Source organism: Spermophilus citellus (genome assembly GCF_964194105.1).
Source record: "Spermophilus citellus genome assembly, chromosome: 3".
NCBI lineage: Eukaryota > Metazoa > Chordata > Mammalia > Rodentia > Sciuridae > Spermophilus > Spermophilus citellus.
The window spans coordinates 201725383-201738690 of record NC_138184.1 but is presented as its reverse complement, the minus strand read 5'-3'; the positions used below and the strand labels follow the sequence as shown (position 1 = coordinate 201738690).

At 39.6% G+C, this 13308-nt stretch overlaps 1 protein-coding gene across 4 annotated transcripts in view; it reads right to left on the bottom strand.

The window, feature by feature from the left end:
- Positions 1–13308, bottom strand: part of CDK6 (cyclin dependent kinase 6) — a 208188-nt gene that overhangs the window by 48976 nt on the left and 145904 nt on the right. For all 4 annotated transcript variants that reach the window (XM_081288444.1, XM_081288446.1, XM_081288445.1 and 1 more), the window contains exon 5: positions 8407–8516. In XM_081288444.1, coding sequence (XP_081144570.1) covers positions 8407–8516 — 110 coding nt within the window. The remainder of the gene's footprint in view (positions 1–8406; positions 8517–13308) is intronic.

Below are 13308 nucleotides of genomic sequence, written 5' to 3'. Positions count from 1 at the left end.
AATTCAGGGGAAGAAGGCCAGGTGGCTGCATCAACCTTAGCTCTGCTGGTTTTACATGCAAGAACCCAACTTCTATCTATAGTCCCCACCCAAACTAGGAAAGAAGACAACATAGGAGACAGAAGAATGCAAAATCAATGCATCTGGGAAAAGGGCACTGAGTTGTTTTCTTCTTCCTTCCCAATAAACATCAAGTTGTCAGTTTCCTATTTATCCATTTCTTTGGTGGGTTAGATCTACATTGTCCCACAGAGTACATCTGGTCACCAGCACTTAAAATGTGGCTAGTTCATACTGAGATGTGCTTGAAGTTTGGAGTTTGAAGACTTTGTATGAAAAAAAGTTTAAAATACCTGATTCATTTATATTACTTATATTCATTACATGCTATCTTATGCCTGACTAATTTCCCAGTGTAGCTCATTTATAACTCATTGTTGCTGTTGTAGGTCATAGAACTCCCAAGTCCCAGCGTTGCCAATGACCAGACATGGGATCTGGGCAAGACACTTGGGAGGATTAAACTTCATAATCTATGTCAAGTGCTCAGGACAGTACACAAGGATGTGTAATAAGCCCTGTCAACAAGCATGAGCTGTGCTGGATATGTTAAGGGTTCCAGAAAGGACCAAGACATGGTTCTACAAAGTATACCAGAGCTGGATTGAATCTTGGGTATTATCTACTCCAATAGTTTAGAACCTTTTTAAATCTCAGAATCCCAATATAGAAAAAAAGAGGAATGGGAACTCTTCTGACCATACTCAGGAGAGGTTCTGAGGACTCTGTGAAGCACAATGAACTCCAGAAAAGGACACTAGGTTCCAGATGCTGAAGGTTTGCCCTCTGTCACAGAGCTGGTCGGGCTGGAACAGACTCAGCTGTCTAGTTCTGGAGAAAGAACACTGCTCTGCACTTTGTCAGTACAACTTGTGTCCACACTGTTTGTCACTGAGCAACATCCCCAGCCCAGCAGTTCTCTTTTTAATGGTGAAGCATTTAGATAATGGTATTCCCAAGGTGCAGTGTCCCTGAGAAATAAGCGTAGAACCTAAGCTCATCACAGGGTCACTGAAAGCTAAAGTACAAGCCAGGGGGACAAGGAGAGTGTGGGCAGAGTGACGCAGTTGTTGAGCTGATCTGGACCCTCAAAGTGTTCTGTCTCTTCCAATGTGCAAAGCACTTCTACCAGAAACATTTCTCCTTACTCTGTGGCGACTATGCTAAAAACCACTGGTCCTGAAAGTCCCCAGGCGATGCAGTTAAGATGAAGTTGGGAGTCTAAGAAGATGACAAAGGGGTGGGGAGAGAGGAAAGGCACTGGGCTTTGGCAGAATCATGCTCTCAAAGCAACAAATGATTAAGAATACTGCAATTCCCTTCTAGAGGGGACACAACATCTACAGGAGAAAGGTTGACAGTAGTGACCTTGAAGAAGGAGACTATGTGAAAAAGTTCAGGGAAGCAGGGTAACTTGTTGCCACAGTACAAGGATTCCAAGAGGCAGAGTAGAACGATTAACAGAGGTAGAGAGAGCCAAAGAAGGGGGGTGCTAAATGCTAAGAACAGGGATGGGAAAATAAAAAGCTGGAAGAAGCATATGATGGCAGAATGGTTGGAAGAGTACTCAACTAAGACCTAGTTTGTGGAGAAGATCACCCAACAGCAGACAAAGGTGCCAGAGTGGAGGGGCACTGGGCCAGGGAGCTGAGACCTACAAAGCTGCCCTAATGGGGAAGGGACAGGCTTCATAGTAGCAGATGTTTTTCAAATTCATAATTAAAGCAAGTTACACATTAAGAATTTAAAAAGTCAGTTTTGGTTACATTATAAAAATATTTACTTGGTCTAATGTAGAACCATCCTTTATATACTACTCAACCAAGACTGGTCCTTCTCCTGGGTACCATCTTGGGTATTTCCTCACTCAAAAACATGCTCCTTTAGAATTTTCCCCATTTGGCTATTTCTTTAAAGCAAGGGAAGGGAAAGGTCTAGGAAAATGTCCCAGAAGGGACAGGAAATATGAAAGTCCAGCTGAGTGCCCTGGGGTCTACACATGTTTTGACCTAAGCTGAGGTGGTGGGCTTCTTCTCATAGTCTAGGGCTCTCTTTCTGTGCCTCAGGGCCTGGGACAGCCAGCTAAGGACCTCATTTCCTTGATATCACTAGGGAAGCACCAACGCAGAAACCAATAGGAAGACTGGCAAGGCATTCAGTGACATTTTAGACATTTGCTCACTGGCCACTGAGCCACAAAGGACAGTTTCACTGATAGTTTCCCAGATACTGGATATTTAATTCATAGAAATCAATGACGACAAGCCTAGAGAGGCCACCAGACAAGGGGCAATATAACCATGAAGCCTTGTTTGTTTCCTTCTAACAGTGACTGTGTTTGTTATATTCTTCCTGGTGGCATTTGGCACTCCTTAGCTAGGGATCAGCAGAGCTGGCAACTCAGAACTTCTAAGAATTACTATCTGTTTACCACAATCTCCATATTCAAAGAATTAGTAGGATGTTTTGTTTTTGAAATATGCATTTTCTTTTTATGACTTTGCTGTAAGCTGGAAAACCCCATAACTTTCAAACTACAGACTATGCTCCTGACCAGGATAGCAACAGACAGGCATCTGGAGAGTTGACAGTGTGAATTTATTTTGCCATGTAGTTAAAAATCAATCTATCATACCTATCCATCCATCCATCCATCCCCTCCCATTAAGCTGAATGGGCTGGCTACTGACCAAATTCATAACAAGGGTTTTTAGTATTAAAATATAACTGAATATTGGTAAAGATGGATTATCCATGGGCGAAAAATTAAAGGAGGAAGATAAAAATCTAGCTGTAATCCATTTTTCAGAATGCTTCTATAGGTCAGTGTGGGCAATTATTAAACCCAGATAATAGTGACAGATGGTATTTAAACTCTCTGGCTCTTTGTCAACCATCTGCCCCAAGACTCTCTTTACTGAGTTCATATTTCCTAGATATTCAATTTTAGAATAGAAGGCATGTACTTCTTAATAATATGACAGAGAATTAGTCAATCTTTCCAATGTAGATAGACTGAAAATCAAAGCTATTATATGTGTGATTTACTTCTTGGCCTAAGATATTACACTGCTGATAGATTGCAGTAATACATAAAATATTCTAGAAAAAAATATAGCCTGGTGGGTCAACAACAGCATGAGAAGAAACATGACAGAGCAGGAAAATCAAAGGCTCTGGGAGTGAGGTGGACCTATGTTAAAATTTGTCTCTTCCATTCAATAGTCATGTGCTTCTATTCACCCTGCCTGCAGAAGGCCCCAATTCAATGTATGTAAACTCTGGATAATATCCCTTAGAATGTAGGTTTGATGAAATAATGCATGTGAAGGGCCCTGGCCTGGCACTTGTAACATGACAGGTGTTAACTCCCTGCTTCTTTTCTTCCCCCTAGGTCATAGATAATGGTGAGCCTTATTGATGCAAAGATTTTATATAAAAATTAGAATATGATCTTTATGAAAGTTTAATCCTGACATATAGCCTTTCACAGAGCAATCTACTTTACTTCCTTAAAACCGTCTTCTTACTATAGCCATTCACAGTACCCCACACTTCTTGGCACTGAGCCTACTCAATGCATGTAATGACTTTCTCCACCACTAGGGTTTGTTATCTCTTTAGCCATTCAATAAATTACTGCAGACTGAAAGACAAGAGTTTCCAGTGGGTGACATAGACCACTAGTGATAGGTAAGATGATTTCAGGGGATGAACATGGACAAAGTTTCTTAATAATTTTAATGTTTTTATATATTCTAATTTGTATTAAGCAAATTAATAACTGACTTACCAAGTTTGTGATTATATATATATATATATATATATATATATACACACACACACACACACACACACACATACATACATACATATATATATATGCATATATATTTTTTATTTTTTAAAATTTTTTATTCTTATTTTTTTTAGTTGTTGATAGACCTTTATTTTATATGCAGTGCTGAGAATCAAACCCAGTGTCTCACACATACCAGGCATGTGCACTACCGCTGAGCCACAGCCCTAGCCCCTATAATTTTATATATTTTTTGTTGAGGATAAAGTTAAATAAAAAAAGTAAACTGACTCAGGGTAGTAAAAGATTAGATAAGGAGAAGTACAGTTGTCATAAGACTATGGCCAAAACAATGAAGGTGATAAAGAGATGCCACAATCTGGGAATTACTACTTATTGACAAATAGGAACTCCAAGCGAACACATGTGAGGGATTGCCTGATTTAGGATTAGCCTAAAGTAATGAGGGGTCTGTGTTTAGAATTCATGGTTTGTGAGTCTTCAACTTGGACAACATTGAATTGGAGCCAAGCTGAATCCAAATCAAATTGGAGGTTGGACCCAGGACACATCTGCTACAAAAAAGAAGCATGATGTGTTTAGCCATCTGGGAAGTATCATAGGAAACACCAAAATGTGACTGAGCAGGAATAAAGTTCAGACTTCATGGCCACATTCAAGGTCACAGCAGGAACTACCTAGAGGACAGGGTACCCAGCCTAGGAAGGACATGTGATTGTCCTGGATCCATTCTCATTCAGCCTTTAAGGCACATGGACCCTGGTTCTGGCATTGCTCTCTCCCCCAGCCAATTATTTCTCATTTACTTCGTTTGTAATCTAGGAGAAAGGTGCTTTCCTATGTGTACATGTGAAGAGCCAGTGGGTTTTCACCCAATATCTCACTTTTGTAGCAAAATGAAGCAGAATGTTGCTGCTGTCCTCAAAAGGAGCCTTTCCTTGAAACTCTAGTGTGTGAGTCCTTCCTCTCAGTCCCAGTGCCAAGGTGGAGAGAGGGGTATTCCTGTCACACTGGACTGGAATACTGGATGAATTTTCCCACAGAAAAAAAAAAGATTTGATGAATTAGTACAAAGTGATGTTTCATATATTGCCCAGGTTATACAGAATTCTGCAAGCTAGTCTGAGAACTTGATTACCTACACTATCATGTTAGAGGAAATTTTGGGGACTGAACTGGGATTGAACTCAGAGGCACTCAACCACTGAGCCATATCCCCAGCCCTATTTTTTATTTTATTTATAGAGAGAGTTTCACTGAGTTGCTTAGTGCCTCGCTTTTTTTTTTTTAAAGAGAGAGTGAGAGAGGAGAGAGTGAGAGAGGAGAGAGTGAGAGAGGAGAGAGTGAGAGAGGAGAGAGTGAGAGAGGAGAGAGTGAGAGAGGAGAGAGTGAGAGAGGAGAGAGTGAGAGAGGAGAGAGTGAGAGAGAATTTTCAATATTTATTTCTAGTTCTCGGCAGACACAACATCTTTGTTGGTATGTGGTGCTGAGGATCGAACCCGGGCCGCACGCATGCCAGGCGAGCGCACTACCGCTTGAGCCACATCCCCAGCCCCTAGTGCCTCGCTTTTGCTTGAGGCTGTCTTTGTTGCAATCCTACTGCTTCAGCCTCCCAAGTTGCTGGGATCACAGGTGTGCACCACCTGGCCCGGCTAGTGGAAAATGTTTTTAATGTTAGCAAATGAAATTTGGAGTTGCCATTGTTCAAGGGGCAGGGACTGCCTATGTTTAAAAATATAGCAAATTCCTTACTAGTGAATTCTTAATTCTACATATCTTAGGTTTTATCTTTAACAGTTTTTACTATGGATCATGGCTAATATTCAAGCTTGTAACTGCTGAAAAACAACTGATTATCCTCCCCTCCACACCAAAAGAAGGACTCCATCTTTACGCTGAGGATGAAAATTCTAGACACATGTAGGTGATTCCAATAAGCATATTTTTAGTCACCTCTTAGCTGCACCAAGTTACTCCTTGGATGACCTGGAATGACTGCCTGCTCTGCTATATTGATAGTAACTTATTCCCTTTTTTTTTGTACTGGGGATTGAACCCAGGGTTGCTTTACTACTGAGCTATATCCCCAGTCCCCTCTTTAAAAAATATTTTAGTTGTAGTTGAACCCAATACCTATATTTTATTTTTTTATTATTATATGGTGCTGAGGATGGAATTCAGTACCTCACATGAGCTAGGCAAGTACTCTAATCACTGAGCCATAACCCTAGCCCTCCCCAGCCCTTTTTATTTTAGTTTGAGACAGTTGCTGAGGTCCTTGCTAAGTTGCTGACCATAGCCTCAAAACTGCAATCCTCCTGCCTCTCAGCCTCTTGAGTTACTAAGATTATAGGCATGGGCTACTGTGCCTGGCACTTATTATCAGTTCTGACCAGAAGCCTGAACCCAATGTGTTCTACAATTGTTGGATGAAAAGAATTATTTGAATTACTTTTTTTTTTTTTTTTTGGTACTGGGAATTGAACTCAGGGACACTTGACCACTGAGTCACATCCCCTGATCTATTTTGTATTTTATTTAGTGGCAGGGTTTCACTGAGTTTCTTAACACCTCGCTTTTGCTGAGACTGGCTTTGGACTCACGATCCTCCTGCCTCAGCCTGTCAAGCTGCTGGGATTACAGTGGTGGCCCACCGCGCCCAGCTGAAGTACTTTTTAAAATAAGAATTTCTGGCCTTAGTTTAGTAATGAATCAGAATCTCAAGGAGTGGCCTGGGAGCCTCACTTGTAAAGACTGTCTGTCCCTGGTACCACTGTCATCCATGAAGTTGCCACTGATGACAGTGGCACATTTTGCTTTGTTGTGCTGCAAAAGTGAAATGCTGGGTAGAGACCCACTGGCTTTTCATGTGTGCACTTAAGAAAGCACCCTTTCTCCTTCCTAGAACCTTACAGAAAGGTAGTAACTTGGGAAATAATTGCTTAGAGGAGGAAGTAACACCAGAAACCAAGGTCCATGTATTTTTAAGGCTGAAACATCAAGTAGAGGTTTGTTAAAACATAGCTTGTAGGACTCTAGCCCAAGAGTTTCTAATTCACTAGGTCTGGGGTGATGCCTGAGAATGTGCATGTCCAACAAGGTCCCAAGTGATACTAATGCTGCCATGCAGGGACCATGCTCCCCAAACCACTTACCTGGCCTGTTTGGTAAATACTGTGGCTAGGCTGAATGTTACTATTTTTCTTTCTTCCTTTGCAGAAAAACAATGCTGGACTGGAACTCATAGACTTCCTTTAGATTCCTATTCCCCTACTTCTTAGCTGCATGATGTTAGACAAATAAATTGACTACTCCATTTCAGTTTCCTCTTATTGTAAGGATTAAAAAGGTAACACAAAGGAACTGTGTTGGCACTGTACTTGACACAGAGTCGGCTGCCATGAAACACCTGCATATTCTGACCTCCCTGCCACTCTCCCATCCTATGAGCTACAGATGAATTTGCTGAGTACTAGAAGGAGTTCCTAAATTTACTGCATAAAACATGATTTGGCTAAAACAAACAGACAAAGTAATGGCTGACTTTTTCAGATGAGATCTCATGTAGCTACATTTTGAACATATCACGCACAATGGGAATATACTCAGCTTCTCAACTCACATTTTCCCATGGAAACAAAAACAGAAAATAAAGAGATTAGAGATTAGGTTATATTTAGGTACTCTGTTTAATTTTGACCAGGCTGAATTTAGTACTCAGGTGTGAATTATTTTCCTGGCAGATCTTTATAATATTGTTTGGCTATTTCTTGTGACCTGAAAATCAAACAAATGAGTCACAGGCTTTCAGAATCAGGGAAGCCTTGGAGGGCACTGAGCTTACCCACCTGCCCTGTAAATGCTCCTGAAAGCAGCTCCAATGGATAGTGGTCCAGACTCTACTTGGACACCCAATGGGAACACACAACCCCCAATCTACTTTTCAGATAATTGTTTAATCATTACACTGCTCCCCCCACTAAGCAAATATCTTTATTTCTTTAATTTCTGTGTACCTTGGTCCCATTTTTGTCCACTACAGTGTCTAAATACATCTAACCTCTGCTCTACATCGCAGCACCTAAAATATTCTGAAACAGCATTGACATCCTCCTTGCCTATTCCTTTTCAGCTTACTTAGTATTTTTTCAATAATTCTCACCATCGAAATTTCTGTTAATAAATTCCCATGAACTTAACAATCCTGGTCTTCTGCCTGTGGCTAAAGTTCACCTTAAGGATATTTCTTCACTAAAAAACACTCCAGCATGCCCCACTTTCATCATGTCTTATCACCACCAACAAAGACAATGGAAATGGAAAGAAAAGTGGTGTGTTCCTTTCCAAATAGGGTTTCCTAGAGCTTGAAACTACAGTTATACAAAACTGAATGAGAAAGTGGTTTTAGGGTAGGCTTAGAGGGAACACCTAGGAACCTCAGAACCACATCATGACCCTCATTGAGACAGGCATGCCATGCTGCCACTTAAACTACTGAAGATTCAAAAAGAAAACGTATTTCTTACTTTCTACGAAACATTTCTGCAAATATGCAGCCAACACTCCAGAGATCCACGGGGGTGGCGTAGCTGGACTGGAGCAAGACCTCTGGAGCTCGGTACCACAGCGTGACGACCTGCAATGACAAACAGATCTCAGCATTACTGAGGAAGATGGCTGTGGGCTTAACCTTCTGATTCTGGGTGGCTTAATGACAAGATCCAGTTCAGAAAGAACCCCTGTAAATCATATGAGGACACTGATAGATGCATAAGTAAATAGGACTCATCAGTCACAGGCCAAGAAATTACATCATCCCCAAAACATGGGTTCCCATCTCAAACGCTATCTTAACAGGATGGTGAAATAACAAGCTTCAGAAAGCAAGTCAAAGACAAAAACACAGCAAGCAAATAAAACCCTTAAAACTATTTTTTTTCCTTAAGGGATTTAAAAAAAGAAAAACAGGTGATGGCAACAACTCCAGCTCAATTCCCAGGTCAGTGTTGGAAAATCAGAAGATTCCATGGCTGCTGGATGGTGACCTTGAAGTCTACAGAGCACCCAGGGTGAGTCAAAACTGCTCTTATCATGACATTGTGGGAAATCAAAATAAAACCCCCTTCCATGCTGCTCTTTACAGAAAACAAATAAAAAATGGGGAAGAACTTAAAAGATGTAACCCAAATATTCATACCATGTGTAAGAAAGGTCATTCATAGCAGATTCCCCAAACTGGAGAACCCACTTAGTATAGAACAGTATAAAGTAGATGAAACAAACAAAGTGGTAATTATTTCAGCCAGGTTGAGAGCTGAGGAAAATATCATGTTAGGGCTTCAGATTTATGTGTGTACAGGGATCAAGTGCTTCCTATTCTAGGGAGAGAGAGGCAGATATTCTATGGAGACCTGAAATGAGGATGTATTATTGCCAAATAAAGAATTGGGAATACATAAATTTATTACATAAGCATTTTATATTAGTCAGACCCCCTTATTTTTATTGATTTAACTGTATTGTTATTGACATTCAGTTTTATGTATTTTATTTTGGGGGCGTACTGGGGTTTGAACTCAGGGGCACTCAACCACTGAGCCACATCCCAGCCCTATTTTGTATTTTACTTAAAGATAGGATCTCACTGAGTTGCTTAGGGTTTTGCTTTTGCTGAGGCTGGTTTTGAATTCCCAATCCTCCTGCCTCAGCCTCCTGAGCTCCTGGGATTACAGGCATGCACCACCGCATGTATCTTGATAGTATGTTATTTGGTGCATTAAGATGGAGGTGGAGAGTCTCTAAAAATGGCTCCCATCAATTTCCTTGTCTCTTTTTATACATGTGCTGCTTCCCCCATCAAGGGATGGAATTCATTTATCTTCTACTGAATCTGAGTTGGCCTTTGCAATTTGTTTGATCTATAGCATATGGTGGAAATAAGGTCTAAGACTATCAAAGCTTGGTCATGAGAAGTCCTGTAGCCTGGGCCCTTTCAAATGCTTGCTCTCAAGATGCTTCCTCTTGCAATTCAGATGGCTTGCTATGAGAAGTCTAAGACTCTCCGGTTCACATACCTTGCTGAGCTGTCAGCTGAAAGCCACATGAGTGAGGCATCTTAGATATTCAAGACCCACCAGTCTCCCAGATGTCTGCAGCCCCAGCCAATGTCACATAGAGCAGGTCTGCCCAGCTGAGTCCAGTCAACCGACAAGACTCTGAGTAATAATAAAATGCTTGTTGTTTTTAAGTTTTGGGTTGATTATATGGTAAATTGACTTATTCATCTCATTTAACATGTTTTGCTTCAAATTCACCCAGGGGTTAAGTTTTGCTTAGGGATTATTTAATTGATATCTAATGAAGGATGATGTAACAGAAATAAAACTCAAAATACAAACTGACAATACCAGAACAATTTTTACCCCAGTTATCATTTGATGCCAATATATCATCATCTCCTACAGGACTTCCACACATCCCTTATGCCCTAGTCACACAATGATTATATCCCTGGTTTTCAACCTTGACTATGACCAGAATCATCCATGGGGCTTTTAGAAAAACTTAGGTATCTGAACCTTTTCTTGTCTCCACCGAATTAGCTCTCCATGGGTGGGTTCCTTTTTTTTCCTTTTAAGTTCTTCAGGGAACTCTCACCCTAATAGGTTTGCGTACTACTGGATTATACAAACATATCCTACAGCTCCTGCCTCCATGATTTTCTTTACTGTTCTAACCTGGGCAACTCTTTTTCATTCTCTTCACCATGAAGAAATTCTACTTACTCTACATGCCTGGCTTGAATGCCATTACCCTCCTGAACTCACTGCTACCTGTAAATCACTGGTGGTAACAGTTCACAGTATGTATTGTTCATGGCTGAGGTGCACAGCCCTGGCTTTATATACGACATGCCTGTAAATGCCTATCACAATACTGTATCCATAGCAATAATAGTGTAACAAAGATGAAAATAATGATTAGTTTATGGCAATTCATCCTAGAAAGATGACTGGGCAAAATTCAATAACTAGTCATTCCCCAAAGAGAAGGTACTATTTTTGCTAAGAAAAGTGTCCAATTCTGGGCTCTAGTTTTTAGTTCCATGATTTATTTCTGCTTTATTAATATTTCAATTTGGAGGCACACTTCTTCATTTCTCTGTCATACTATAAACAAAAGCACAGGTGCAAACTGTCCATAAAGTTCCACTTGAGTGGTTTATAGACATTCACAGATATTGTGAAGGCACACATTTATCTTTTTACCTCAATTCAGAATAAAATCCAACATTATAAGAGATGAAAATTTTAATCTGAATACAGCATTATTTGAAGCTATTTTAGGGAAATGGATTTCTGATTGATTATTCATCTTAAAAAACTTTGGAAAGACAGACTACCTTCATTTTTAATATTTTAGCATTTGATACCTATTATGATAACCAAACCAATGTCTGAATAGTAAAAACAACAAGAACAATATTGGTATGTATAGGAAGTTCCCTTTTATTCTTTCAAAAATGTAGTTATCACTCAAAATGTAGAATGAATTTTCAAATGCTTTAAAAATGTCTATTACTAACAACCATATGATCATTTCCCTTTATTTAATTAATGACATTAATTATATTAGTGGATTTCCTAAAATTGCACCATCCATACTTTCTTGGAATAAATCATTCCTAATTATTATTCTTTTCTAAAAATTTAAAAATCTGCTGAGGGCCATTGCCAAGTAGGAATGACGCATCGAAATTTCCTTGCCAGCGTACCCCATGTTAAATGGACTTGCCTTGGAAATTTGCTGTGACATTGCATGTGTGTTTGAGAAAGGTGACCCTGCTCAAGGACGAGGGTGGATCCAGGTTTAGGGTGTATCCTGCAGGTTTTAGGAAGTATCCCGCTCCTTGGGTTTAGGGCGTTCCCGGTTTAAGACAATTTGGGTTTAAGGCAGTTCCAGGTTTAAGGTTATTGCTGCTGGGAATAGGGCGTATCCTGCTGCCTGAGTTCCCGTTGAGTTCTCGTGGAATTGAGAAAGTATTTGGGATGTGACTTGTGCGGCAGAACTTGGATTTCCCCAGAACGTGTGTGTAGAGGCCGGTGTGAGTTCGGGAATAAAGAATTGCTGTTTGAACCTACAAAGCTGTGAGTGGCTCGTGATCTTGTGCCCAGCCAAGACTGCGGCTGCGGCAAAAATCTTTTTATATTTTTATTTTTTATTTGTAGTTGGACACAATACCTTTATTTTATTTATTTATTTTTTATGTGGTGCTGAGGATCGAACCCAGGTCCTCGATTGTGCTAGGCAAGCATTCTACCGCTGAGCCACAACCCAGCCCACTTGTGTATTATTCGTTTAAGATGCTTCAGAATTCTATTTGCTAATATTTATTTAGGATATTAACATATTCATAAGTAAGACTGATCTATATCTTTCTTTTTTGCTAGTCTTTCATGTTTTGATATCAGGGATATGCAAACTTTGTATTTTGTTCTATATTTTCAGGGGAGGATTGAACCAGGGATTGAACTCAGGGGTACTTGACCACCGAGCCACATCCCCAGCCCTATTTTGTATTTTATTTAGAGACAGGGTCTCACTGAGCTGCTTAGTGCCTCACTTTTGCTGAGGCTGTCTTTGAACTCTAGATCCTCCTGTCTCAGCCTCCAGAGCTGCTGAGATTACAGGCATGCGCCACTGTGCCTGGCCTTTTCTATATTCTTGAACAGTATAAATGACATAAAAATAATTAGTTATGTGAGGGTTAAATTGACCTATACCACTGTAGGGGTCTCTGTTAGTTGTACCCAACAATCTTTTGAATTCCTTCTTAGTAATTAGTCTGTTCAGGGTTTAATCTCTTTTTGAATCAATCCTGATTATGGTAAAGGATTCTCCTATGAAAATTCTTTTTAAAAAAAATTTATATTGTCTACACTATTTTTAAATTTACTTACTTATTCTAATTTGTTATATATGACAGCAGAATGCATTTCAATTCATAGTACACATACAGAGTCCAATTCTTCATGTCTCTGGTTGTACACAAAGTAGAGTCACACCATTTGTGTCTTCATATATGGAAAATTCTTAACCTAGAATTAAAAATGTACTGGCTTAAATCTGAACATAGTATTTATTATAATTATTTTAAGTTCATCTGTTTCCTGATTATACTGATTTTCCCTTTCCTAATATGTATTTTTTCTCTCTTTATATCTGTCACATTTGTCAGGAGTTTGGCTAGCTATGTTATCAATTAAAAAAAAAAACTCATGTGAGGTTTTATTGCCATTTTGGGAAGATTATTGTTTTATTTTATAATTTGTTGATTTCTATTTTTATCCTTTTAAATTCTCCCTCCTAGTTTCTTTGGTTTTCTTTGGAACTTTTCTTATTTATTTTCAACTCTGATTACTAACAAA